Source organism: Tursiops truncatus, chromosome 2, assembly GCF_011762595.2.
Source record: "Tursiops truncatus isolate mTurTru1 chromosome 2, mTurTru1.mat.Y, whole genome shotgun sequence".
Taxonomy (NCBI): Eukaryota; Metazoa; Chordata; class Mammalia; order Artiodactyla; family Delphinidae; genus Tursiops; species Tursiops truncatus.
In genome coordinates this window covers 115,140,850-115,167,572 of record NC_047035.1, presented here as the reverse complement: position 1 = coordinate 115,167,572, position 26,723 = coordinate 115,140,850, and the positions used below count along the sequence as shown (strand labels likewise).

The window sequence follows — 26,723 nt, the reverse complement described above, 5'->3', positions numbered from 1 at the left end:
CTCCCACCCCACATCCAATCCATCAGGAAATCCCATCAGCTCTACCTCCAAAATATAGCCCGAAACTGACTGCCCACCTCCTCTGTTGTTACCCCTGGCCCGGCCACCGATATCTCCGCCTGGATCTCTGTACAGGCCTCCTCTCGGACTCCCCCTGCCTGCCCCCGCACTGTCCATTCCCAGCATAGCAGTCAGAGACCCTGTTTAAATGTCACTGCAGGAGCTCCCCAATGCATGGAGAGCAAAAGCCAAAGTCCTCACAGTGGCCTACAGGCTCTCCATGGTCTGAACCCAGTTGCCTCTCTGACCTGTCTCCCATAATGCACCCACACCCATGCCATGCTGCTCTAACCACACTGGAGCACACTTGAAAGCCCCAGGGAATTCCTGCCTTGGGGCCTTTGCACTGGCTGTTTCTTCCGTCTGGAATGCTCCACCTGCAGATAGCTGCATGAATCGCTCTGTGCCTCCTTCAAGTCTTTGCTCAAATGCCACCTTCATGAGGCCCACCCTGACTACCTTTGCAACCTCTCCCAACACTCCAGATCTCCCTGACTTATCTCTATTTTTTCCACAGTACTTACCCCTTCTATTATTTACTTATTATGTTTACCCATGAAAATACAAGATCCACAAGGACAAGAATTTTGTCTCTTTTCTAAAACTAATGAATACCCAGCTCTAGACCAGCATCAGCACAAAGTAAGGAACTCCATGAATATTTGTTGAATGGCTGAATTTCCTCATGAGATGATATCTGCTCTCCTCAGCCAGGCGAGAGCCCCTGGGGGAAGGGGAGGGTGGGATTGTCCTTTGCCTGCCGCCCAGCTGCACAGCGTGTTCTGAGAGCTGGCGAGTTGGGTGAGATGGAAGTGGGTCTGGGCCGCGGCATCCTGCCTGCCTGGTCTCTTGCTGCTGGGTTGAGACCTCAGTGAGAACAGGGATGGGTCCAGGGCGCCCCTGAATTCCCTGTACCCAGCTCAGGGCCTGGCACCTGTAAGCCCTCAGCGAGCGCAAGCACAAATACTGGCACCCCATAAAGGGTCTGTTGGCACTGCCTGTGTGAGCACAGCCTTCATTATCAGGCAGAGGCTGGGACAGACTCCAAAAGCCCTTTCTTTTGAAAAAGGATTAGCTTTGGGGTTGGAAAACCCATGGTTCCAGTTGGCCCACAAGGGGGAGGAAGGGTGGGTTGTCTCCTGAGACTCTGGTGGCAAAGCCCCCTCAGGCCTCGACTTCCGCATTTGTGGACCTTCCTGCTCTGGTGTTCTGACACCCTCTTCCCATTTTCAGGTGATACCTAAATGCCCAGTTTCTGGGTGTCCATGAGTAAGGGGGAGAGGGACCCAGGTGCAGCCCCAGCCCTGTAATCCTGAATCCAGACAAAAAGGCCCTCTGGGTCCAACCGCCTGTGGTGAGGAGGCTGTTAGGTCAGGGCAGGGGAGGCACGAGACCCAGCCTCTCCTTCCAGCCTCCTCCCAAGCGGACTGCTACTCCGCAGGAATGCCGGGCACAGAATTGGAAGCAGGTGTGGGCTGCCTGGGCGGACCACCCGCTCCTCGCCCCCCCCTTCCTGTCCTGCCGCTCCAGCCACTGCCCTGGGGAGTTTTCCATGTGCTCTTGGCTTGGACAGGAGTGGGGTGGACTTGGGCTGGGACTACTAGGGAGAAGTGCCCCTTTGGAGGTGACAGGAGATTGAGATGGGGGTCCCTGGAGAGGGGAGAGAGGGAGGAGAGGAGACGAAAGGCCGGGATGAAAGGCCAGAATTCCCGGGCCAAGTGCGGCAGTAGCCTGGTGCCTGTAAGTCCCGAAGGACTCCCCACCCTGCTCAGCCACCATCCCAAAAGGCTCTGTGGGGCCTGTGAACTCAAGGCAAAAAAAAAAATCCAACTTTTTGTGTCCTAGGGGGTTTAGACCTGAGAGAAGCAATGAACGCAGAGACATACCCTTCCCTGAGGGGCAGAAGCAGAGGGAAGGCTGGGATGGTTCAGTGGGGGAGAGAGTCAGCCTCGGTCCGAGCTTGGCTGCTGCTGAATTCTGAGACCTTGGATGAGTCACTGAACTTCTCTAGCCTCAGTTGCCTCCTCTGTAAAATGGGGGTATAATATCATCTACCTCACAAGCTTGCTGGGGGTGCTAAACGAGGAAATAAAAACAAAATGCTTGGCATAGTGTCTGGTGCATATTAAGGGTTCAATAACAGCAGTGGCTATTATGATTATTTAAAATGGGAGCTGTCTCTTCTTGCAGGGATGGTCCAGTTTGAGAACAGGGGAGAGAGGATGTGGCCTTGCAACTGAATGACACGAGAGGAGACGGGAAATCTGCCTGCGATGAGGTTGCTTCGGACACGATTTGTTTGTTCTGACACTAGTGACCTTCCATTGCCAAACAGGGGAGTAACAAGAGGACCCAGGTCCCTCTATCTCCATAGTTGTCTGACCCTTTACCCCAAGTTCCTCGGCCTGAAGACTCCATTTCTTTCTGAAGGAGCAACTTGAGACAACTTCTGGGAAGGAAGGAGGGATGCTGAGCTGTGATTCTGCCTCCACCAGTCACCAGTTATGCAACCTTGGGCTTAACCTCCGAGGGCCTCAGTTTCCTCATCTGCAAAATGGGGGTAATAACAATACCGAGGGTTGTTATGAGAATTAAGCGACTAATTGTAAAGCTCCAAGAACAGTGTCAGGTGCTGTAGATGTGCTTGTTAAACAAATGTTCTGGAGTCTATAGAGTGGGAATGACAAGGCTTCACGCTAACGCCTCACTGGGGAGGTGCTCGAAGCTGTGCAGTCTCTCTGTTTCATCTCACTCTGTCGCAACCAGTGCCCAGAACATGGTAGGAGTCAAGCATCTGCTGAATGACCAAATGGATGTGCAAGGTAAGCCTTAATACATGAAAATGTAGAAAAAAAAATAATGCATGTGGGTTAAAAACTCAGGATGGAGAGCCATGCAGACTCAAATTCTGGTTTCACTACTAAGAGGTCGTGTGACAGTCAGCAAGTGAGCCTGTCACCGTATCTATGAAACGGGATGGATAACAGCATCTGGCTGCTGGGGTTGCTGTGGGAATTAAGAGATGATGTAAACAGAATTATCCCTCTGGAGGTGGCTGGGGGAACTGAGGTCCAGGTTCAAGTCCTGCCCCAGCTGGCTTGCAGGTGGTGTGAGGGTCCTCCCGGGTCAACTGAGTGCAATGCAGAGATGACAGGCTCAGTTTGAATTCTGGCTCGGCTGCATCCAGCGGTGAGACCTCCCCAGGTCTCCGTTTTCTCATCTGTACCAGAGGACCGTAATCCCCCCCTCTCTAGGAGGCTGTGCGGGTGAATGAAGTTACACATTCCAGCCACAAAGCTCAGCAAGGGCTCCTCTGCAATGGCTGAACTTGTCATCATCATCCTCGCCTGGGGGCTCTAACTCGGGATGCTCTGGGTGGCCAGGCCTCCTGCATCGACTCCAAGCCTTGTGGAGGTGGGTGGGTGACCTGAGTCAGGGGGGCAGGAAGTAGGGGGTGCAGCAGGGAGCCAGGGCTGCTCTCAGGGACTAAGCGGCCCTGTCTGGCCTCTTGGGTGCAGGAGGCTGGATGGAGAGGGACGTACCCTAGAAACACCCCTGTGTGAGTGCAGGGACATGAAACACCTGGGCCTAGGAGCAGCACGATCCTCGTGGCGGCTGTGGAGGCCTGAGAGAGGGAGAAGGAGGAGAGGAGAGGAAGGAGGTGCCTCAGGTTCTGATGCAAAAGGCTAAGGCGCTGAGATTTTGTCCTGAAGGCCTTGGGAGCCACAGAGCCTTCTTGAGCAGGAGAGTAATATGGTCAGCAATGAAAGGGTGTATCTGCCCCATGCGTAGGATGGACTGGAAGGGACCAGGGAGGAGGCAGTCACAGCTCCGATTGGTTGTGTAAGGACAGGGAAGGAGGACCCACGCCAGGCAAGGTGGGCATAGCCATCAGAGATGCCCTGGGAGGACAGCCAGGGTGGCTGCTCCATGATACTTTCATAGGGTGGCCAGAGGCAGTGAATCAGGCCGAGGGTGTAAGGGGGGGGCCCTGAGAGAAAAGCCGTGGTCTTCTAGGGCCAGAAGTCATCTTAGTCTGCACCGGTACCACCAGCTCAGAGAAGCTGAGGCTGCGAGGAGGCAGGAACAGGGACAAGGAGGCTAGGAGAAGAGGGCCCGGCTTGGGAGAGGGAGGGGCACAGCACAGGGGCCTGGGAAGCAGGCAGCCACCCTCCAGGCCTCTGCACGGATCTGCTGTGACAGGCAGACCAGGTATGTGACCTGGGCCTCTGTTTCCTCGCCTTCCCTCCCGTTACATATTTCAGAGACAACGGTACTGCAGGAGGCCTTGGGCAGCGTCCCTCCCCGGGGTGGGAGGGAAGCGGGTGCAGGCACCCAAGGAAGAAACCAGGCTCTGGACAGGCGCTTGGAAACTGCCCAAACGTGGAGGACGTGGGTGGTGCGCACATGTGTTTGGTGTTGTGAAGACATGTCCGCGTCCACGCCCACATGCACGCGGGCTGCCAGCGCCCAGCCTCAGACCCCTGGGTGTGCGGCCAGGAGGAATGAGGTCAGTCTCGGAGAATCTACTCTGGACTCCCACACCAGGCCTGGGGGTCTGATCTCAAGCACAAGGCTTGGCCTTCCCCAGACCGGGATTTTCCATGGTCCCAGCCTAGCAGGGTGGGAAGGGGAACAAGTGATGGGGGAGAAGGTACTGCTCCCTCTCTGGCCTCTCTGTGAGCCCCGATTTAGCCTGCACCGCCCCACACACACCTTCCCCCCCATGACGAGGGAAGGGGCACTTGGAGGGTGCTGACAGCTTGCGGCAGTGCTTGGGCACCTCCTCCTCTCGGAAGTCCTCCCTGAGTTCCTAGTGCCCCCCGACTGGGGAGGCCCCTCCCCTGGGTCCCCTAACCCATCCCCCCAGTGCCTGCCCAATCACAGCACTGAGGTGCCCCCTTTTCTACTCCTTCCTCAGGGCAGGGCCTGGATTCAGCTTGGCATCTAGTATACTGCGTTCTGGGGAGAAATGTCTTTAATCCCAATTGAACACTGGGGCTCAGGGGCAATGGCCAGAGGCCCTGCTAAGCGCCAAGCACCCCCCGCTCCAAACATAGCCTTGCTCTGGCCAATCCCCCTCTGAACCTTAAGAACTGAGAGGCTAAAGAAGGACCTTAGAAAACCCACTGGCTTGGGGCGTAGATGTCAAGTCCCAGGCCTGGCTCTGCCAGCACTGCTATTTGAGGCTATTTGAGGCCTCGGTTTTCTCCTCTGCCCAGAGGTGGAGTGCTTCTGGCTGAGCCCCACTCTGTGGTCTCGCATTCTAAGAAAAGCTACCACAGAAGTTTAGCTTATAGGTAAAACACGCTCTCCTCCACGGAGCTCTGGGAGCAGTTGATGCAGAGCTGTAACACACCCTGCTGCAGGGATGCCGCAAGCCCTGGTGCGGATCAGATCCGGTGAGGCCACGGTGGCAGGAGGATGCATCCTTCATCACATCACAGAAGGGCCTTCCATCTAGCTCCTGTTCTAGCTCCTGCAGGTTCTCAAAGTGGGATTCAGCACCCAACTTGAGTGCTACGCCTTGAATATGAGGGAGTAAATACTGCCAGTGTGGACACTCCTCTCCCCTAGCCTTGGGCTCCAGCAGCCCCTAGAGAGACGGGAGTCCCCACCCCTGCACCCCAGCGGCAGCCTCTCTCACCCAAGGTCATTATGGCTGGAGACAAGGAAGCGTCCCCGTGTGGACAGAGGCAGAGGAGCAAAGGCTGGGGGTACACTACCTGTGCCCCTGAGCCCTGCAGTGTTCAGCCCTCACCTGGTGCGCCCGGCACAGAAACATTGTTGTGGAGCAGAGAGTCAGGAGTAAAGAATCATGGTATTAATCGCAGCCTGAAAGAGGCAAGGCTGGGGTGGAATGCATATGCATTGGGGACTGAATGGAAAACCTTGACCAAAGCTGACTTTGGACTTGCAGAGACAGAAGCAGGAAGGGGAATTCTAGGACAGCAGGACCAATGGCCGTTCAGCCCTGGCCAGACCACTAGCGGGCCCTTGCCAAGGTACTCCGCCTGCTATCAGCATATGTGGAGTTGCTCATCTGAAGAAGGAAGGCTGCCCCTTCCACTGAGTCCTCGTGTGTAGATGGCTTGGGCTTTCCCAAAACTAGGTCATATCTTCAACATCCCCTGCACCCCTGTCCACAGCTGCCTCCTGGGACTCTCCCCCAGGGCCAGGACTAGGGTGAACTGAGTGAAGTGACTGAGGCCCTGGCCTGGGGAGCAAAATTTAAGAGGGCGCCTAAAAACTCAGTAGCTAAGAGAAGTAACATTTCAGGCAATATTTTTAAAAATCAAAATTAACACACACAAAAATCTGTGATGAACAAAACATCAAAATTTCAAATAAAGATGATCAGTATTGCTGATTTTTCAGTTTGCCTCAGGCTTGAATACAGTTTGGCATGCCACCATAACTGATTCTATTTAAAATTTTTTTCATTTTTTTTGCATTATTCTTGATTTAAAAATGCATTAAAATATTACTTATCTCGATTAGTAAGTTTTTCGGTGCCCAGGCTGGTGCCCCACTCGCCTCTCTAGTCTGGGCCTTGCAGTGTGCCCCTGAAGGAACTCTGGGTTATCTAGTCTGCACTCCTGTCAGCCCAGATTCTCTCTTCTAACCTCCTGTTCATTCAGGCCAAGCTCACAGATGCCCAGTGACCGGGAACTTGCCACACCTCCAGAGGCGTCCCCTAAGGCCTTTCTGACCCTGATGCTCCCTGCTTCACCCTGTGAGGCTGGCAGAGGGGCACCTCCAAGCGTGGAGGACATGCCCTGATGGGAATGAGGGAGAGGCGGGGAGGGGGGCTCCTTTATTTTGTCCTCAGATGACCCAAGCCACGTCTGGAAGGCGTCTCTTTACAAAACCTGTCCAGTCCCTCCACCCCCTTATCCCCCCAAGTCAGAGCCCCGGCCTGCCTGGCCAAATCCTGGCACCGATGATGATGAGTGGACAGGGCGAAGGCCGGGAGGTGGGAAACACTGGGGCTGCCTATGGGGAGGAGGGTGGGGGTCCTTACTTAGCAGCTGGGGGAGGCCTTCGGTAAAGGATGGAGGAGGGCCTGGGCGTCGGGACGTACTCACCTCTACCGTTTTGGCTGGGCCGGTACACGCTGCCCACACTCAGGCGGCCCTGCTGCGCACCATTGCGCTCCGAACCCGGCGGGGGCGCGTCGGAGCTGCGCACCGGCAGGTAGGGAGGCTCCACCACGCGGAAGGGGGGCTGCGGCTCCACGGCCCGCGGCGGGCTATAGGCCTCGGGTGGCATGTTGCCGTAGGGCGGGTACCAGCCGAGGCGGGGGTCGCCGCCGTAGGCGCCACCGTTGGACTGCGCAGCGTCGGGGGCCGGGTCGGGGTAGGCCTGCTCGAGGCCCGCGGTGCCCTCGTTGTACAGGCTGTGCGAGTAGCGGCGGTCCAGGCCGTCGGCTGGCTGCGGCTGCGGCGGCTGCGGCGCGTACGGCCTCTCCGGGGCCGGATAGAAGCCCTGCGGCGGGTACTCGGGCTGCTCCTCGCCGCCGCCGTACTCCTCGTAGCGCGCCCGGGGCTGGAAGGGGTAGATGACCCCCGCCGCGGCCACGGCCGCCGTCCCTGCGCCCAGACCGCCGCCCACGCCGCGGTAGTACACGTAGCCCTGGTCGTAGGTCCGCGACGCGGGGTCGTATGTCTCGTACTGGCTGACGAAGGGCGCCTGCGGATAGGGGAACTGCTGCGGAAAGGAGGACGGCTGGCGGTAGGTGGTGGCGAAGGCCGAGGCCGAGGCCGAGGCCGAGGCCGAGGAGGCGGAGCCCCCGTGCCGTTGCTGGGAGACGGAGGTGCGGGCCCGGGCCATGGCCGTGCTGTCCCCGACGGCCACCTCGCGCCAGTTGTCGGGCACCTGGCCGAAGCCGAATGGGTGCCGCGCTTGGCCGCGCACGGTGTCCGAGCCGATGCGCCCGGGCAGGGGCAGCGACGGGGCTTGCCGACGCCGGAGGCCCCCGTGGCTGCGCCGATGCGGGGCCTGGGGGGCGCCCGCCAGCAGCACCCGGGAGTTACTCTCGGAGCGCTGAGTCCCCGCAGGCAAGTACTCTGAGCCCGAGTTGAGCAGGCTGTACACCTGCCCGTTGTTCTCCCACTGGATCAGCTGCCGCCAGCGTCCCTGGTCCGAGCCCTGCCCTGGCTGCGCCTGCTGCCCGTGCACCAGGACGCAGACGCAGGCGCCCCACACCAGGGCCCCCAGCTGCCAACCGGCTGGGGCCAGAGCCATGGTGGCCCTTCTGCAGAGGCCTGGTGGACTGAGAGGCTCTCAGGAGTGGCCCCCTGTGCGTGCTTCTCTTCCCACGGCCTCGAGGACAGGACGGCTCCTTGCCTGCCCCAGCTCTAGCTTTGTCCATCCTGGCCTTGTCCCGAGCGGGACGGCTCCTCCGATGACAGCATTTCGAGGCCAAGGGGTCAGGGCAGGGCAGGGGCGGTGCCCAGGGCTGCACGAGGCTCTCTGCAGGGCACCGGGCAGGCAGGACCGCCTGGGGGCCTTACATGGCCAGCCCGGCACTGGCTGGCCGCTGGGCTGGCGCTTTCCCACTCTGAATGAATAAGCAACAGGCTGGGAGCGTAGGGAGGTTTCGGGCAGCCTGGTCCGCCTGCTGGGGCCTCCTCCGCGGGGCCCTATGGCCCGCCGGGTTTTAGCTATGTGGCCTGTCCCACAGCTGCTGTGCTCCCTCAGTCTCTGGAGCTCCCAGCCAAGCCCCAGACCTGCCTCTGAGGAAGGGAATGAAGAAGGGAGTAGGACGGGGCCTCTGGGGACTCAGGCCCGGTGAGTGGGGCCCTGGCAGGTATAACGGGGCTGAGGTGTCAGCACCATTCTGACCATTTCTCTCTGCTTTGGACCCAGCATCCTTGGTCTCACCTTACTGGCTTCTTGTTCGGGCTTGAATAAGCCCCTGACTCGTGTCCACTCCAGCCTCTCCCCAGGATTCCTGGGCTCCCATTCTCCAAAGCCAGTGATCAGACACCCTCCTTGTTGGTGGGCCTTCTTGGGCAAGATGCTGACTCCCAGCTGAGCCGTTCTCTAATTCTGGACCTCGGGTGTACCTTAGTTCACTGGGCCTGAGCACAAAGCATATGGACCTTCAGCTTTTTCCCTCTTGGCACATCCCTGGGCCTTAACTCTCCCAGTCTGTAGAACGGAAGTATGCCCCTGTGCTGAACAGAACTTGTGAAATCATGGGAGAGATCAACTTCCTGCCCATCCTGTGTGGTTTCTGTCCTGTATAACCTAGAAATAACCTGAGTGTGCACATGGATAAAGTGAAACTCAGGGGCTGCCTTTGATATGGGATAGGCATCATTGGGAGGCACTATGTGCTATGAGCACATAGCAGAAAGGGGGAGTCAGGAGAACGGGACTAGTCCAGTTGCTGTGATTAGGTTGCTGGGTGATCTTGGGCAAGTCCTTTCCCCATTCTGATCCAGTCACATCTGATCAGTGGAGGATCAGACCAGATGGTCCCCAAGAGTGCTTTGGCAGGTTCTCTATTCTCTCAGCAGAAATAAGAGGGGCCTCAGAAGTTTGAACACTTTGGCATCCAAGAAATCACTCTGAATGCCTCCCCTGGACTGCCTTCTCCAACCTTGGTCATGGGAACTGGAGGACGGAAATTTCCCTCCTGTGCTTATACACTAAGGAGGAAGAACCGGCCCTTAACTTGGTCTCTCCAGATTCCCCTTCTACTTTGGAAATGCCTGGAGACCACCTTGGGAGGGGACAGCCAGAGTGGACATTCCTCAGACACCCTGGACCCCTGGCTCCTCATCCTTGCCAGCCGGCATTTGTTCCCCCATCCCACTGTGCTTCGGGATGCGGCTCGGTTCAGGTGACTCAGTGCCTCTGTCTACCCTCATAGTCCAGCCAGCACCCGTTCAACACAAGCCCCTCGGCTCCCCGGTATGGGGTTTGATCTCAGACTCCAGACAGGAATCCTGCAAAGAGCAACTGGTTTGGTTCAGGACATTGAACCAGATGCTGAGGGCCGGGACCAGGAGGGTTAAGCTTTCCCTCCCGCCCGCCTGCCCCCTGCAGGGCTGGCCTCAGCTGCTTGGAATCCCTGGGGTCCTGTAGGGCCCTCCCGCCAGCCAGATGGGCAGCAGCACCAGGAAAGGAGGAGGAGCAGTGGAAACAGGCCTCAGGGTACCCCCAGGCAGGGAGGGGAAGGGAAGAGGAGGAACAGAGGAAGGATATGGGATGGCTGTGAGGTAGGGGAGCCCCACTGGCAGAGTGGAGCAGGCAGAACCCTTCTTCCTGAGCCAGGCAGGGGACAGGGGCTGCCTCAGGGCTTTGGAGCTGTGGGGAGATCAGGGCACAGGCTGTTGTGCTCAGCCGGCCTCTGCCTGGGAGCCAGCTCTTGGCGTGAAACCCTACCCAGTGCTGGCTCCTGCTGCTCTTTCTTGTTTCTTAATAAGGTCGAATCAGAGTGAGTCAGAGGAGCCAAGTTTCCTGTTAGGCTCTGTTTGAATAAACTCTGCTCTGAGCATAGCTTGGGCCTCTGCGCAGGCTCCTGGGGCCAGGGCTGCGGCCCTGCCAGCCATCTCTGCTGAGACTGGAGACCTGGGGTCTTGGCCTGGCCTCCAGATGCTCCCCGGGGAAGCCCGTTAGGCTCTCGGAGCTACAGTCTTCATCTATAACTTGGGGGTAATAATACCTTTCTTGTGGTATATTTGGGAGGATGAAATAAGAGGTTTTATGAAAAGTACCCAGCACAGTACCAGGCATGTGGCCACTATTTTTTCTTTCCTCTGGACTGGTGAGAGAAGGGAGGGGTTCATCCCCAAAGGTGTTCCCCCCTTCCCCATTTTCTCTGTCCCTTTCATTTTTTTTTTTTTTTTTGTGGTATGCAGGCCTCTCACTGCTGTGGCCTCTCCCGTTGCGGAGCACAGGCTCCGGATGCACAGGCTCAGTGGCCATGGCTCACGGGCCCAGCCACTCTGCAGCATGTGGGATCTTCCTAGACCGGGGCACGAACCTGTGTCTCCTTCATCGGCGGGCGGACTCTCAACCACTGTGCCACCAGGGAAGCCCCCTTTCATATGTTTTATCTGTATTCAGCATCCTTCGTTGTGCCCAGCTCAGGGTGAACCCCTGGGACCTGTCCTCTTCCCTCCTCTCCACTCCCTCCCTCGTCCTCCTTCTCTCTTCCAGTCTGGGTCTCCCAAAGTTGCTGGCAACACCCGCTCAGATCTCTGAGCCCAGGGGAGCCTGCCTGGTTCCACCTCTCCACACACAGGGCAAGGCCTTGCCCAAGGAGCTGGAGGTGTCCTGGCATCCTTTGATTGGAAGCTGCAGAGTGGGGGTCTGAGAGAGACCTGGGCAGGGTGCAAAGGATGCAGAGCTAAGATCAAATGAGGGCTTCCAGTCACCAGGCTAGGCTGGGCCTGAGCTGTCTGGAGGTGATGGGGCGGTGGGCAGCTCCTTACTAGGCCCAGTCCCTACAGGCTGTGTTCACACCCACAGTTTTAAGACCTAGCCATGTGGTTGAGGCCTGTTGCCAGTCCCTGGCACTAGGAACCAGGTTCAGGCGTTCTTGGAGGGCTGGGGTATAGGGCTGAAAGAGCTTGTTGGTAGCGTGTGACTTTATTAAGAATCTAATATGTTCTGGACCGGGCTGCTCTGCTGCTGGGCTTCCCATGGGACAGCCAGTGTCCTTTGGCCCTGTGCTAGAACTCTAGGCTCTGGAAAATCTGTGGGGGAATGAGGAGGCCTTAGACCCGATCAGCAGAGGGTTTGGGAAGCCGAGAAAGGACAGGAGCAGTGGGATGCCTTATTGCTTTGCAGAGGAAAGGACCAGGAGGCCCACCGTGGGTCAGAATGTTTCTATGGCTGGGGGAAAACGATGAGACAAGCTCCGAGGAGCCCCTGCCCTCTGTCCCCCACATGGGACAGGCCTGGGTCTCCTCCACCCGCCCTGATCCCTGGCTGCTGAGTCCAGTACCCGGCACCTGGGTGGGCAGCTCAGGAAAGGCCATGGACGGGATTTGTGCTGAACTGGGGATGGAAGCCCCAGCCCAGCCAGCACTGGCCTGTGCAGGCCCCAGCCGCTGCCTCTAGGAATTGGGCTGGAGGAAGTGCTGAGTGAGGAGGCCTGGCGAGCTGGCCCAGAACACGCTGACTCTGCAGGGAAAGGACCACCAAGTGACCACTGCCAGCTGGGCCCTGTGCCCACCCCTCCCCCGAAGCCACATCTGGTGCAATGGTCGGGGAGGCAGGGGGGCTTTGGTCCCCAGAACCAAGGAAGGCATCCGTGGAAGGGCCCTCGGAGGGGGCTGGGGGCGTTTGGTTTGGAAGCGCCTCTCTTCAGGGCTGGAACTCTGGAGAAGCCCGGAAATGGGGGAGGTGAGGTCAGAGTCTTTTGAGGGACAAATGGGGTGAGGGGAGAGGGGGGAAGGAAGGAACCCTCCCTTTTCTAGGACCCAGGGGAATTCGGTGGCTCTGGCCACCTCCTACTCTGTTTTTCCTTGTAGCTTCCAAGGTTCCCTGGGGAATTGGAAATACCAGCTGTTGATAAAATCGTCTGGGCATCAAGGCAAAGCTCTGTGAGGCAGGAAGCCTCCTCGATCCCCTGATCCCCTCGGCCACCAGCCCAGCCAGCTTCTCCCCTTCCTGACTTTCTCCCCCTCGGGAGAGGCAGGCGGGGCTCTGGGGCCTGCTGAATGGTAACATTCCCTGTCCACCCCACTCCACCCCACCCCCACCCCCCATCCCTCCATCCCAGGGTCCAGAGCTGGCAGAGGCAGGGAAGATCATTATTACAGGAACAGGAGAGGGGATATCATCCCAGGGGCCTTCCTTGCAGGGAGGGATTTTGCCGAAGATGTTGGGTGTGGCCTGCTGGGTAGAAGAGCCCCTTATGTCAAGGTTGGGGGGTGGGTAGCACTCAGCCAGCATGCAGTAGGGAGGAGCTAACAGAGCCCCCAGCCCGAAGGAGAGAGCTGGTGAGACCAAGCAGGATGCCAGTCCTTTGGGCTGCTGCGTGGCAAACTCTGGAGAACTGGCAGAGAAACTGAGGCAGGAACCCAGTGCTTCTAGTAGCAGCCTGGCAAGGTTAAGGGAGGCCCTTTTCTCTCTCTGTCTCTCTCCTTTTGTTTTCCTGCCTCTATATCTTCAACTTCCATTTGGGTCTTTCTGGGTTACTCTACCTTTTTTTGTTTCTTTTTTCAATACTCCCCATTTTCTCATTCATTCTTTCATTCATTCATTTTCTCCATCTCCCTCCGTTACAGTGGCTTGCAGTCTCTGCTATTCGTTTCTGTTCTTTCACATCTCTCTTACTCCACCTCATCTGTTTCTCCCAATTATTCCTCCATTTGTCCACTCATTCAAGTCAGCATGTTCCCTGGGTGCCTGCTGCCTGCAGGCCCCGTGCTGGCTGCGGGATCCCCAAAGAGCTCACAGTCTAGTGAGAGTGATACACGTAAACAGACAAGAACAGAGTGACTGTCCTGAATAAAGGTGAATCATTGTGCTGACTCTGTGACCTTCGAGTCACTCAATAAACATTTGTTGAATAAATGAATAAATGGTGAATTTCCTGTTCTTATTCTTTGACTATTTTCTGTTGTAATGTTCATCTGCTTAGTATTGATTTATAAAATGTAGTATATTTAGCATCCTTTTGTGTATCACTTTGTCACATATTGTGCAAGTAATTTTTGAAGTTTGTCATTTGCATCAGTATTTTTAATACTTTCCTGATATACTGAAGTGCTTCATTTTTAAGCTGTCAAATTATTGATTTTTCCTTTATGATCTCAGACTTTATCGTTGTATGACCTTTGCCTTCATCAAGAATGTATACATTTTCGATTAAATTTCAAGATTTTATAATTTCATTTCACTTTTTTATTTAACTCTTTAATCTATTTTATCTTCATATGTGGTGAGAGGTAAGAACACAACTTTAAAACAAATTAAGCCACTGTCCCAACATGAATCATAAATTAATCCATAAATGAATTCCTAGTGACCTGAAAGTCCATTTTATCACATACTGAATATTCTTCTGTTTGACTGGGCTTTCTATTCCGTCCCATTGGCTTATCAGATCATTTTTACACTGATATGCCCTATATTAGTAATTGTGACTTTTGAACAAGGGTTATTAACTGAGAGTACAAGTCCTATTTATTTATTTATTTATTTATTTACTTATTTATTTATTGGCCGCACCGTGCAGCATGTGGGATCTTAGTTTCCAGACCAGGGATTGAACCCGTGCCCCGTGCAATGGAAGCACGGTATCTTAACCACTGGACTGCCAAAAATTACTTTTTGCGCTTGTCATTTAGATGAATTCTAGATTTTTTTTTTGTTGCCAAGTTAAACAAAAATAAAACAAAATATCCCTCTGGGAATTGGAATTGGATTAAATTTATAGATGAATGTAGTGATAATTAACTTCTTCGCAACACTGAGTGTTTCCATTCAGTAACGGTGTATCTTTCTATTATTAAGGTCTTTTTAATTGTTGTTCTTCAGTCAAGTTTTATAGATGAATATATGTGTTTGGTGCTTCTTTTCATGAAACATGGCAATGGCATCTGTGGTAGGCAGCTTCTGGAATGGTTCCCAATGATCCCTGGTAGTCACTCCCTTGTATAATCCCCTCCCTTTATGCGTGGGTTGGACCTAATGACTCGCTTCTAGTGAACAGAATGTGGAAAAAGGTGATGGGATGTCAATTCTGAGATTAGGTTGTGAAAGACTGTGACTTCTGTCCTGCTGGAGCTCTCTTTCTCTCTCGGGCTCTCTCACTTGCCTGCTCTAATAAAACCAGCTGCCATGTTGTGAGCTGCCTTATGGGAAGCCTGTGCAACAAGGAACTGAGGCCCTCAGCCCAACAGCCATGTGAGTGAGCTCACCCATCTGAACCTTCAGATGAGACCACAGTCTTGGCTAACTATTTGATCATAGCTTTGTGACAGACCCTGAAACAGAGAACTCAGCTCAGCCATACCCAGATTCCCGGCCCACAGAAACTGTGAGATAATAAATGCTGTTGTTTTAAACCACTAAGCTTTTTTTTTTTTTTTTTTTGCAGTACGCGGGCCTCTCACTGTTGTGGCCTCTCCCGTTGCGGAGCACAGGCTCCGGACGCGCAGGCTCAGCGGCCATGGCTCACGGGCCTAGCCGCTCCGCGGCATGTGGGATCTTCCCGGACCGGGGCACAGACCCGTGTCCCCTACATCGGCAGGCGGACTGTCAACCACTGCGCCACCAGGAAAGCCCCATTCATAATATTTTATACTTTCACTTGTTGACTTCTCATTTGGCATCGCTCTTTTTCCTTCTGGCTAAAATTTCTTCCTTCACTAGGAGAGGTATCCGTTTCCAAGTCGTATTTGTACCTGAGCCCTGTATTGAGCCGTGAAAGCCTCTCGCTACCCTGTCGTTAGTTCTTGCCATAATGTCCCCTGTCCATTGATCATCCTTCCAGGCTTGTGTGGGAAAAGTGGGCTCAACTCTGCACCTTCAAAGGCCCTCGAGCCCTCTTTCTCCTCCAGTGTAGTGTGTTTCAGAATAAGAAACCAACTCTTGGTGCAAATCATCGTCATCTGTCAGCTCCATAAAGCTGTCAATAACGTAGCTAAGTGGAAGAAATGCTAACACATTTCAACCCGTGGAAAGCAAACTGTCAAACCAAAAACTGTCAACCAGTTATTTGATCTTTCTCAGCAAAATCGCCTTACGGCCCATTAGTTATACAGCAAAAATGCTTTCTTTCGGCAAAGATTTCTGTGACAAAGATGCTTATGGTGAAAGCATTGGACACACTCTTTTGATACATTCTTGGACTGCTTTGGACTTTGATTAAATTTTTATTAGGACTTTATATCTATATAAAAGAGACTAGTGTATGACTCGTTCATTCGTTCTGTTTTTCTTTGTGCCATTTGTCAGGTTTTAGTATTAGGGTTATTCCGGGTTTACAAAAGAGTTGCGAAGTGTGTGAGTCAGGGTCCTGGCAAGAAACATTCCCCCCAAATGGTTTAAAGAGAGAGACTTTAATGAAGGAACTCCCTATAGAAGTGTGGATAAGGTGAAGGAAACAAACAAGGGACAGTGAGGCACCCAGAAATTAGCACTAGTGGGGAGACACCACCATCCCCAGGGCTGCGGGGACGAGGGAGGAACCCAGAGAGAGCTGGCACCTTGGAGAATAGGTCCAGGCAAAAGCTGAGGTTGGGGACACTGCTATTGCCAGAGAGAGGGCACTAAAGTGGGGAGGGAGCAGGAAGAATATAGCAATGCTTCTCGCCTTCCGCCCTCCAGGCTCCTGCCCTGCGCCCTGTTGTCAGAATCCAACCAGAAGCTGGAGGATCAGGAAGCCTGGGGGATGAATGTGGTTTGTGGGGTCAGCCCCCTGGGGCCTGGGACTAGACAGGGAAGGATGTGGCTTCTACTGTGGTTTCTGTCTCGTGACTGGGCTCTGACGGATACATCCATAATCATATGTCTGACAAGTTTTTAATATTCACTTCCACGTCTTTATACGACAGCTTCCCCATACTGATTTTTTGTTTGTTTGTTTACTATGATTTTGCTTATTTTGATTCTTTCCTGCTTGCTAAGAGGGCATCCCTGAGGATTCTTCCCCGTGAAAGGTAGAACAACACGTGGCATGTATCCTAAGCTCTGGAGTGCAGGAAAGTCTTTTTCTGTTGTCTTCGTGCATGAGTGCCCCTGGCAGAGCGTTGGAATTTTAGGCTACAACATTGTGATCTCTCAAAATTCTGTGGAAGCGCGGTTCCCAAAGTGTGTTCCACAGAGCACCCGTCTTTCCACAGAGTCAATGGAAATGGGTTTTATCGTTAAATAAGCTTGGAAAACTGTGCTTGCTAATATCACTAATTTCACAAAGGCTTTAAAAGCCCTGAGAAAGCTTCAGTATAGGATCTTGTCTTGTTTTGCTTCACTCTGCATCTCCCAAGTTTGTTTTATGACAGAAGTTTTTTTCTCCAACATAAGTACTTCCCAACATTCCATGGAATGGAAACTCTCTTCCAATTAAACATTATTCAGGAATGTTGTAGATGTTTCTCCCATTTTCCCCTCTGCATGGGTGCTTATAGGATTATTTCTTTACCCTTAAAATGGACAAAATCCTGCATGGTATTTCTAAGTTTTGTTTTGTTTTTTTAAAATTAATTTGACTTAGATAAGAAGGAACCATTTGAACGTATAGGCTCAGGCTTCCCGCCAGCTCATGAGTATCCTCTTCTTTTGTGATTCTTGCTTTTGTTTCATCTGTTTGGTTTCTTCTTTTGGTCTCGATGTCTACTGTGGTCTCTCCCTTTGTTTTTATCCCTTTGGGCTTTTCCTCTGCCTTGTCAGAGGACTCATGTCTGTCTCCACGTTTACAGATTCAATCTTCTGTAGTTTCAGTTCTGTGCTTTACCATCGTAATGCAATTTTAAATCGTGCTGCTGCCTTTGTAGTCTCTTTACAGCCTTTCTTTCTTTCTCCTATACGGTTTGCTTCTGATTTGCACCTACCTCTCAGCCAGCAGCCTTCTCATTTCATTCTTCCCGTCTTGTTTTTCCACTCTCCTTTCTTAGAGTTCACATTTTATTTAAATGAAGCGCACACAAAGCAGATGTGGTCTGAAAGTTATTTATGTGTCTGTGATAAATCTTTTTCAAAGGAATTATTTTCCTCTGCCCTTTGAGGGACTCGTTCTTTTCCCTTCATGATACAGAATCTTTGCAAAGACTCTGTGTGTTTGCAAGCGTATGTGTGCGCGTATGGGTGGGTGTTTGCTTTTACTCCTCCTTAAAAAATGAATGTTGTGTCAAATCTTATTATTTTCCCCAAAACAAGAGGGAAAGAAATGGATTCTCTTGAGCTCACCATCCACCTGGATGTTTTCCCAGCTGTCCGGTCATCTTTTAGGCAAATGCAAACTCACGTCACCAACTGGCTGTGAAGACAAATTGCCCGTGTCATATGTCCCCCCACTCATCTCCAGAGTTGTGTCATATGTCCCCGTGTCATATGTCCCCCCACTCATCTCCAGAGTTGACCTGTGGGTCTTGTTGGCTGTAGTGTGTGTGTGTGTGTGTGTGTGTGTGTGTGTGTGTCCTATTCTTTCTCCACTCGAGCAGAGCCTTCCAAGGGCCATTACCAGCTCAGGGATCTAGCTGGGGGGAAGAATGGGAGTTGGTTGGGGGCTGACCCAGTGGGGAATCTTGCTTTTGCACCGGGGGCCAGCTATACGCTAGGCTACTCCTCTAGGTAATTGATGCAGCCATGATAAGACTTGCGCCCACCCCGTCAGGGAAGGAGAAACGTGGTATGAGGGAGACACTGATTCAGAGCTTCCCCCCGGTTGTCCACTTGGCCTAGCAACCACATGCACCCCAAGGCCTCCCAGTCAGCTCCTCCCAAACGCTGTTGATCCGCAGCACTGAAAGGGCTTCCGAATGACATATTCTCTGCAAGCCCCACGTCCCACCACCTGCCCTCCAAGTTCAGAGGCAGTTGGCAAATGCTGCCAGGATCTCATCTGCTTATTTCTCATGAAGGAAGTTTCTCCAGTTTCTCAGAAACCGGAGTTGTGAAGCGGCCCTCGGGGTCTCCCTTCAATCCGGATCGGGCATATTTCCTGCACATCCTCAGCATTCCTGTCACGGGAATGTGCTTCCCCCGGCTTCCAAGCCGACTCGGCCTTGCCCTTCTTTCTTTAAATTCAATTTAAAATAATGTATTTATATATTTATTTATTTGGGCTTTCCCTTCTTTTATATTCTTTTGATCAATTCAGCTGGGCTCTGGGAGGGAGGAGAGCCCTGCAACACGCCGCTGTGTGGGACTTGTCTTATTCCGGATGCAGCTAAGACCCCAAACTGAGAACAAAAGATACCAGGGACCCTGTGTCCCTACATTCAGAGAGTCACCAGGGAGTGCCGGGAGCTCACACCATCTCTCTTCCACAGGGCTCGCAAGGGGGCTGGACTGGCTCTTCTCTCCTCAGCACCGTGACGGCCCACAGTGCCTGGAAGAGGAGCCAGGTGGGAGAGAGTCATTTGCCACGTGGGGAGTGCAGCGCATGTGGCCGAGGCTACTCTCTCCCCTCTTGCGGGGTGATGGCCGGGTGCTTTTCCTCCCTGAAGCCACAGGGAATTTCTTGTAAGGCGAGACAAGCTTGTCATCCCCAGGTGGGTGTCTGCTTCATCTGTGGACTCTGTGATATACCTCCAGACTGCCTGGGGAGGGGAAAGGGAAATAGGAGACAGATGGCAGGGCGGGGAGACAGAGCACTGTGGGAGGTAGCTGGGCTCAAGCTGACATGCTGGTGCCTCACCCAGGAGGGCCTTGCTCTAAGGCTTCAAGAAATGCACGGGCCCTCCTAGAGAGTCAGCTTTTGAACAGAGGATGGGTCGGAGTAGCCAGAGAAGCAGTGGCAATGCAGCCAGGAGAGGACAGGCTTGTGAGATTTGCTTCCACACCCCTCTCCTGGCCCCCCAGTCCCAGAGATCCCTAGAAGAGAGAGGAGGAAGACGGCTCTAGAGCCGGATTCCCTCTCACTCTGGGGTCTCAGCTCTGCCGGGGGAGATGAACAGGACTGAGTGTTGATTGCTGAAACGAGACTGTTCCAATAGATGAAAATGGTAGGGGAGTTGTGCGATGCAACCAAGATGTCATTAAGAGCCCTGGCACCCAGCGGGAAAGGGGCTTTCAGCAGGACACAGCTGGGTGAGGGGGGGGTTAGTTGTTAGAAAACAATTTCATGTTTATACCCCAACAAATCGAGACTCTGCAATGAATGTGTTACACTTGAAAAACTCTTTCTTAAAAGCAAAAGGGAAAAAAAACAGCTTTGGAACATTTTGGGGGTAAGGAATGTATAAAAGGGGATGGGAGCTTCTGTGAGTGGAGACAGAGAGGGGAGGCCCATCGGCCGGGGACCGAGGGGGTCAAGGAGCATGTCTTGTCCTTTTGCTTGCAAGGGACAGGAGCCCAACTCATGTTAGCTTATGTAGAAGTGAGGACTTATTGGAGGGATCCTGGAGCATCTCACAGAATCTAAGTAAGAGTTCAGTAGTTGAGTCAGGGGAGTGCTGGTGATGCAGGTGGGCACGAGTGACATCTGGAACCAGCCCTCTCCCAGCCCTCGTTTTTCCTTCCTGCTGCAGGTCAGCCTCGTTCTTTCCTCTCACTGTACACAGGTTTTGTCCAGAAGACAGAAAATATGGCCACTGACGGCTTCCAGGTGTTGTAACGTGGAGGTTGTGTCCCAAGAGAGAACTGACTCTCAGTGGTCCCAAGTCTAAAAATCCCAGAGGACGGCTTCACTGGTCGGGTCAGGCCAGATACACACCCTGGACAGTCAGCCTGGTTGGGGAGGGCAGCTCCGCAGAGGAGCTGGGAAGGCCCATCTCAGGAAGAAGAGGATCGGTACCATCAGGCATTCACAGCTGGTGTTCCCGGCAGGCATCTGACCTTTCGACACTGTGGTCTTGTGTAAGGATGGGGCTCTGACGACCCCACCATCCCTCCACCTGCCAGGGTGCCACACAAGCTGCGGAAGTTCTGATGACACTGTGGCCTTCACCCCTCAGGAAGCCCTTGGCAAGCGGAACAATCACAGAAATCATAATAGCTCGCATTTATTGCCCACTTACTATGTGCCAGGCCGTGGGCTGTGCTCTCTATGAGTTTTCATTGAATCATCACAGCAGCTGTATTATTTCCATCCATTTCGAGGATGACGGTGCAGAGGTTAAGTGGGAAAGATTAGGAACCCAAGGGCACGTGGCTAGTGAGGGCCAGTACTGGCCCTCTGCCCAGGTCTGTCTGGTTCCCAAGTCCACAAGTTTTTACCATTCAGCTCTCCTGCCTCTAAGACTGAAGGTCTGAGCCTTGGCATTTCCAGAGAAAGTAGAAAAGTCTTCCTGGCCCGTTATGGACTTTCGGGCATCACAGACAGAGCCTGAGAAACTCCCTGGGGACTTGTGGTGTCACCATGAGGTCTCCAGAAGGTCGTGATGAGCATCTGAAGAGGTGACTCTGCTATGAGCAACTGCTGTGGTTGATGGAGGGGCCGCATAGCTTGATCCTCCATCCTGATGGCTCTGGGGACAGAAGGAGCCCAGGCTCCACTCTTCCCTTCTTTTGTCCCGCATCGCCTTTCTTTCTCCTCGTTTCTGGTTTTCCCTCTTCCTGCACTAGAGGGAGAGGAGTTCCCCCAGGCACCCGGGCTCTAGCTAGGTCAGAAGTGGGCTGCAGGTAGCACTGTCGTCAGCAGAGGGCGCCAAAGCTTCTTCACACATCCAGGGCCCAGGCCCGGCCCTGGAGGGGAGAGCAGAGACAGGTTGGCAGGGTGGTGGGTACCGCATGCTCCCTGACCATTCCTGTTGCCTCAGTCAGCCCGTCCTCTGTGCGCCTGTACTCGGAGCCGATAAATGTGCACATGCCTTCGTGTGTGTGTAGGTGTGTGTGTGTGTGTGTGTGTGTGTGTGTCTGGTTCTCCCAGTGTCAAAGAGGAAGTCCCAGGTCAGGGCATAGGGAGAGATACTCTGTCCATAACAAAGCCACTGATTTTACAGACCTCAATAACACCATTTTCTGGGCAGGCATTATAATTCTAGTTTCTGTCCTAGTCAGGACACCTGGAGGTGTGCTGAAATCAGCTGGCACTGACTCAGATGAACCAAACTTGTGCATCTCTTCCCAATTCTGCATTCAGTGACATTGTGCTGGTAGCTGGTGCTGTGAGCCAGGCAGTATTAGTCCCATTATACAGATGAGGATGAGGCAGCTCAGGGAGGTTAAGTAACTTGCCTGAGGTCACACAGCTAGGAAGTGGTGAAGGTAAGATTCGAACCCTTGTCTCCCTGATTCCAAAGTCCATGCCGGTTTCACACCTTCTAAAGCTGCCCTCTCAAACTTGTGTTTTCGTTACATGCAGACTCCCCCCCACCCCCCACCCCCCTAAAAAAATGGGCTTGAGAGCAGCCAGTGAGGTTCCAGGAGCGGCAGCTGGCTCGTGGCTGGAATGACTGAGAAATGAATGTTGATGGACAGTGGCGGTTTCTGGGATTCAGGGAATAAGGGACTATATTTAGCTGTTTGCTATGGGCTAGTTAGCTGATGGAGAGTGAGGACCCAGATTGGCTGGGAGGAGGGAGAGAGAGAGAGAATATGAATGAATGGGAATGAGGTGCCCACCTGACTGGCCTGGCTTCTTGCCCTCAGAGTTGGGTCTCTGTGGCCAGCTTTGCATGGAACCATGGCCGGTTGGGGGTCTCTTTCTGAAGGGGAGTCCCTACTATATCGCGGCTGGTGGGACAGAGAACAGGGCTTGCAGAGGAGAGTCTTCCAGGCCTTTCCGATTGTCTTCTCCACATACATGATATTGGCCTATGAGCCATTCCAGCTTGGGGGTGAGGGGGGATCTGTAGACCAACGTTTGGCAAAGCTCAGATCCAAAGCACTGCGGCCACCTGCTGGATGGTTGGGGTTAGCCCCTTTGAGTTACGTGACCTCAGTTGCCCCTCCTCATGGGCCCAGACATCCCTCTTCTTTCTCACAAGGGAAGATCGAGGCACTTGCTGTGGATGTGCCTTGGGCTTGGTTTTCCCAAGCACTCTGCTTCCCAGAAGACTAGAGAGAGAAGTTCCTGCCTTCTTCTCCCATGTCTGCGGTTCTGTCCCCGTCTGCCCTCCTCCTCAACCACTTTGTCCCGTCCTTGTGTAACTGATGCGACTGGTCCCTCATCCTTCTCTTCAAACTGCCCCTCCCCCTCAGGTTTCACTCACTCAGAGAACAAGTTGGAGTTTACTGACAACTTGGGTGGAAAGACCTAGAAGAGGGAGGGTCTCTCACCCCAGTGCAACACTTGGGATGCTTTTCTGAGATTTCTCTCCACCCTTCTCCCCACTTAGGTCCCCCCGTTTACCTACCCACCACATCCTTCAAGGTGGGCAGCACAAAGGGCCACCAGGCACCAGGGCACACCTTCCTGATATAAATAACAATACTTTTCTATGTAGAAGTAGCACCAGGACCCTTCTGGGACTCTGAGTCTGAGCAGCTGAGGCTGCAAGAGAGGCCCCGAAGCTGGAGCACAGGAGACCCGCCTGTGACCTACCCACACCCAGCCACATTGCACGTGACACACAGCCAGGGACTCCCCTTGCTGGGCCTGGATTTCCTTGTCTGAGTTCTCTTCCCTCTAGACCGCACTGCCTTGAGGGGAGGCTCGGGGACAGGCCTGCCCTGGGACAGGCCCCAGCAGGTCCACATAGACACCAAGCTGCCCTCTTTGACCACCTCCACAGGGCTTCTGCTCTGCCCCCGAGGGGGCTCACAGCCAGGACCTGGGGCAAATGCTCTAAACCCACAGGAGGGCTCGCAGTTCAGCTCCCCTGGGAGCCGTAGATTGCTGGGTGTGGAGCAGGTGGGTGAAGGCAATGGTGGCTTTCTGAGGAGAAGAGGAAGCCCTGGCCTGTAGCAGCTGCCAACTTCCATGGTACCACTGCCCGCCCGCCCCCGGCCTCATGACCAATTTCAGCCTCCCAACCTCCTGCACAGAATGCAGAACTGGGAAGAGGTGCGCAAATTTGTTGTTTTGAGCTAGCACCAGCAGACTTCAGCACACCACCCAGCAAGGGGAAGGGCATGAATCCAGGGACCCTACCTCAAGGATGTGCTGGTTTCAGCTGGGAAGAGCCGGCAAGCAGACCCCTAAATCTGCACGTCCCTTCCACAGGTCAGTTTAACAGGGGAGAATAAAAAACTCCAGGGTGCATTTCTGAGGGAATTTCTTTCAGCAACGATCAGATCACTTAGCAATTTAATTGCCTAAATATTTTTTTTACCTAATTTAAGAATCTCCTGTCCCGTCCTGTGTCCTGTGAGTGATTGGGCAATGTATTATTGAATTACTGAGGGATTTAATGCCTAAATTGAAGAAGCAATCAAAGATTTGCATCTTTTTTTTTTTTTTTTGCGATACGCGGGCCTCTCACTGTTGTGGCCTCTCCCGTTGCAGAGCACAGGCTCCGGACGCGCAGGCTCAGCGGCCATGGCTCACGAGCCCAGCCGCTCCGCGTCATGTGGGATCCTCCTGGACCGGGGCACGAACCCGCGTCCCCTGCATCGGCAGGCGGACTCTCAACCGCTGCGCCACCAGCGAAGCCCAAACATTTGCATCTTTGAATCGAGGAGCTGATTGACACCTGAGGAGGTATTCATACCTGGCTGGGGTGGGCGGCGTGGGAACCTGGTTCTCCGGGCCTCGGTAGCAGGCTGCCCCCCCAACCCCGTGCACCAGGAGCCCAACACGGTGGGAGCAGTTTTCATCGTCAGCTAGGCCTGGGCCTGCTTGCCCTCCTGGGTCCTCTCGTGCTGCTGTCTTTGCTCGTCACTTCCCAATTTTCACCTCTGTCCCCAGATTCTTCAATTTCGGCCCTTGGCTTTCCCCATTTCGGTTTGTCTTCCTCGCCTTTCTGCCTCTGTCTCCATTCGCCTTGTCCCACTCTGTCTTCTTCCCTTCTTTTGTGTTTTTTGTTTGCTTTGTCTGTGTTTGCTTTATCTGTCCATGTCTCTCCCCTCCTTGTCTCTCCTTTGCTGTCTCTCTGTTCCCCTTGGCGTCTCTCTCTCTCTCACACTCACACACACACACACACACACACACACACACACACACACACACACACACACACACACACCCCTGGCCTTTTCTTCCAGCCCCAGTTCCTCCCTGCTCTGCTTTCCCAGCTGTACGCTGGTCCCTGGCTCCTTGGCACCATGCTGCCCAGTTGACCTCCCTCCATCTAGCTAACTCTGCCCTGCCTGCTGAGGGAACTCAGAGTCAGAACCTGTGCTATGAACCCACAAACACACTCAGGATTCCATTACACCTGGGAGCCACAGGTGGCAGGGGGTGGGGATGGGGCAAAGGCAGTGGTAGCTCTCTGAAGAAAACGAAATCCTTGCCTTGTAGCATTTCCAATTTCCATGGTGTTAATACTCTCACCATGGCTGATTCCAAGCTACCAGCACAATGTCACTGAATGCAGAATTGGGAAGAGATGCACAAGTTTGGTTCTTCCGAGTCAGTGCCGGCTGATTTCAGCACACCTCCAGGCAAGGGGGTGCAAGGGGCTTCCTTGCTGCCTGCAGGACCTAGGAGGGGGCTGCTGACAGGGCTGACCACAGAGCAGCCCACTGCAGCCTCCCCAGGGCAAGGTCTCACTGGGCATGATGGGGCTCGGCTCTGGGCCAACACCTCACTCCATCCTGGCTGCTACTTCCTTGAAGCTGGCTTCACAGTATGCTCACCTTAGGGTGGGGCAGGGAGCCGGAGGATTGACTTCCATAGTCGCTAAGGAAGCCTTCCAAGATGAAATACCTGCGTTGAGCAGAAGGCCGAGGTACAAGAGAGGGCGGAAGCACATTCCCAGCAGAGGGCAGGAGCCAGACCATGCGTGGGGATGGGGTCGCGGGGGACATAGCTGCTGTGGGTGGTGCTGGTGACCACGAGCAGTTCAGTGTTACCAGAGTGTGAAGTTTGAGGCTGGGGAAGGTGAGAGTGGTGCAGAGCAGGCAGACACGAGCCCGGGTCCTGGAGGGCTTTGAAGGAGCCCGGTCTTTTCTGGAAGGCAGTGAGGAGGGTAATGTGATCTGTTGCCTTAGTTCGGTTTCCGTGAAAACAGGCCTCTTGACAAGGACTTGGGTGAAGTCATTTGTTTGCCAGGTGATTCCAGGAAGCAGGTGAGGGAGTAGGGAGCTAGACAGGATGGAGAAAAGCGGAGAAAGCATGTGTTAATGATCAGGCTACTGCTGTGGGCATTTGGAGCCCCGGCCCGATGGGGCCCCTCTGACGTATGGAACGCGCCTCAGAACTGTCCAATCAAGGGTGGGAAGCAGGGTTATTCATCCACCACAGTTCATTCCTTGTTGGTGGAGGGTTGCTCTTGGGGTGTCAATGCCCCTGGCATTCCAATCTGACCCACGTGGGTGCCAAGTTCAGTCCAGGGTCAGAAAATGCCCTTATGAAGAGAGACCAAGATGCCTCGGACCTGGATCCCAGGCTGGGAAGTGGCAGAGAAGCCCATGTGGCCAGTGCCTTTCGACGGCTGCCTTTGCATTGGGCAGCACGGGGGTCGTTGGTGACTCTGGGGAGGGCAGTTTCAGAGGAATAAAGGGGCAGAAGCCAGAGAGGACTGACTTATGGGAAGAATGAGAGACGATACAGAGAATATAAATTATTACAAAAAGTACGGGGACAACAGGGGAACTGTTGCAAGGCCCCTGGGGCTGGGGAAAAGGTGAGCTACATGCAGACTGCGGAGTTGCTCAGAGCCCAGGAGAGCAAGCAGGTGGGTCTACAGGAGCAGCAGCAGCCCGCCCAGGCTGCACCGACTCAGACTGAACAGCCCGAGCCCTAGCTGACACCTTGCGCTTCCATATTTCTCCTTGGGCATCACGGATTGGCTCGCCATGACCAGTTCTGCAAGCATTTATTTGATTGATTGGAAGCAGACGGGGCTCTGCTCTCCAGGGGAACAGACCCCATGTCAGGCATCAAGGAGGTGAGAAAAGGAGGACCTGTCTGCATAGTCTAGGGAAGTGCAGCCGTGCAATGACAGATGCAGGGAGCAGGCTGGGGACATACACCAGTGGAG

The 26,723-nt window shown here is 53.9% G+C and overlaps 1 protein-coding gene across 2 annotated transcripts in view; it reads right to left on the bottom strand.

The window, feature by feature from the left end:
• LOXL1 (lysyl oxidase like 1) overlaps positions 1-26,723 on the bottom strand; it is an 82,733-nt gene that overhangs the window by 14,943 nt on the left and 41,067 nt on the right. The window contains exon 2 of one of the 2 annotated variants that reach the window (XM_073801230.1): positions 7,149-7,834. In XM_073801230.1, the coding sequence (XP_073657331.1) occupies positions 7,149-7,332 (184 nt within the window). In that variant the 5' untranslated portion in view covers positions 7,333-7,834. Of the gene's footprint in view, positions 1-7,148; positions 8,635-26,723 lie in introns of those variants that run through there. The other variant, XM_004312624.4, reaches the window with a different exon arrangement.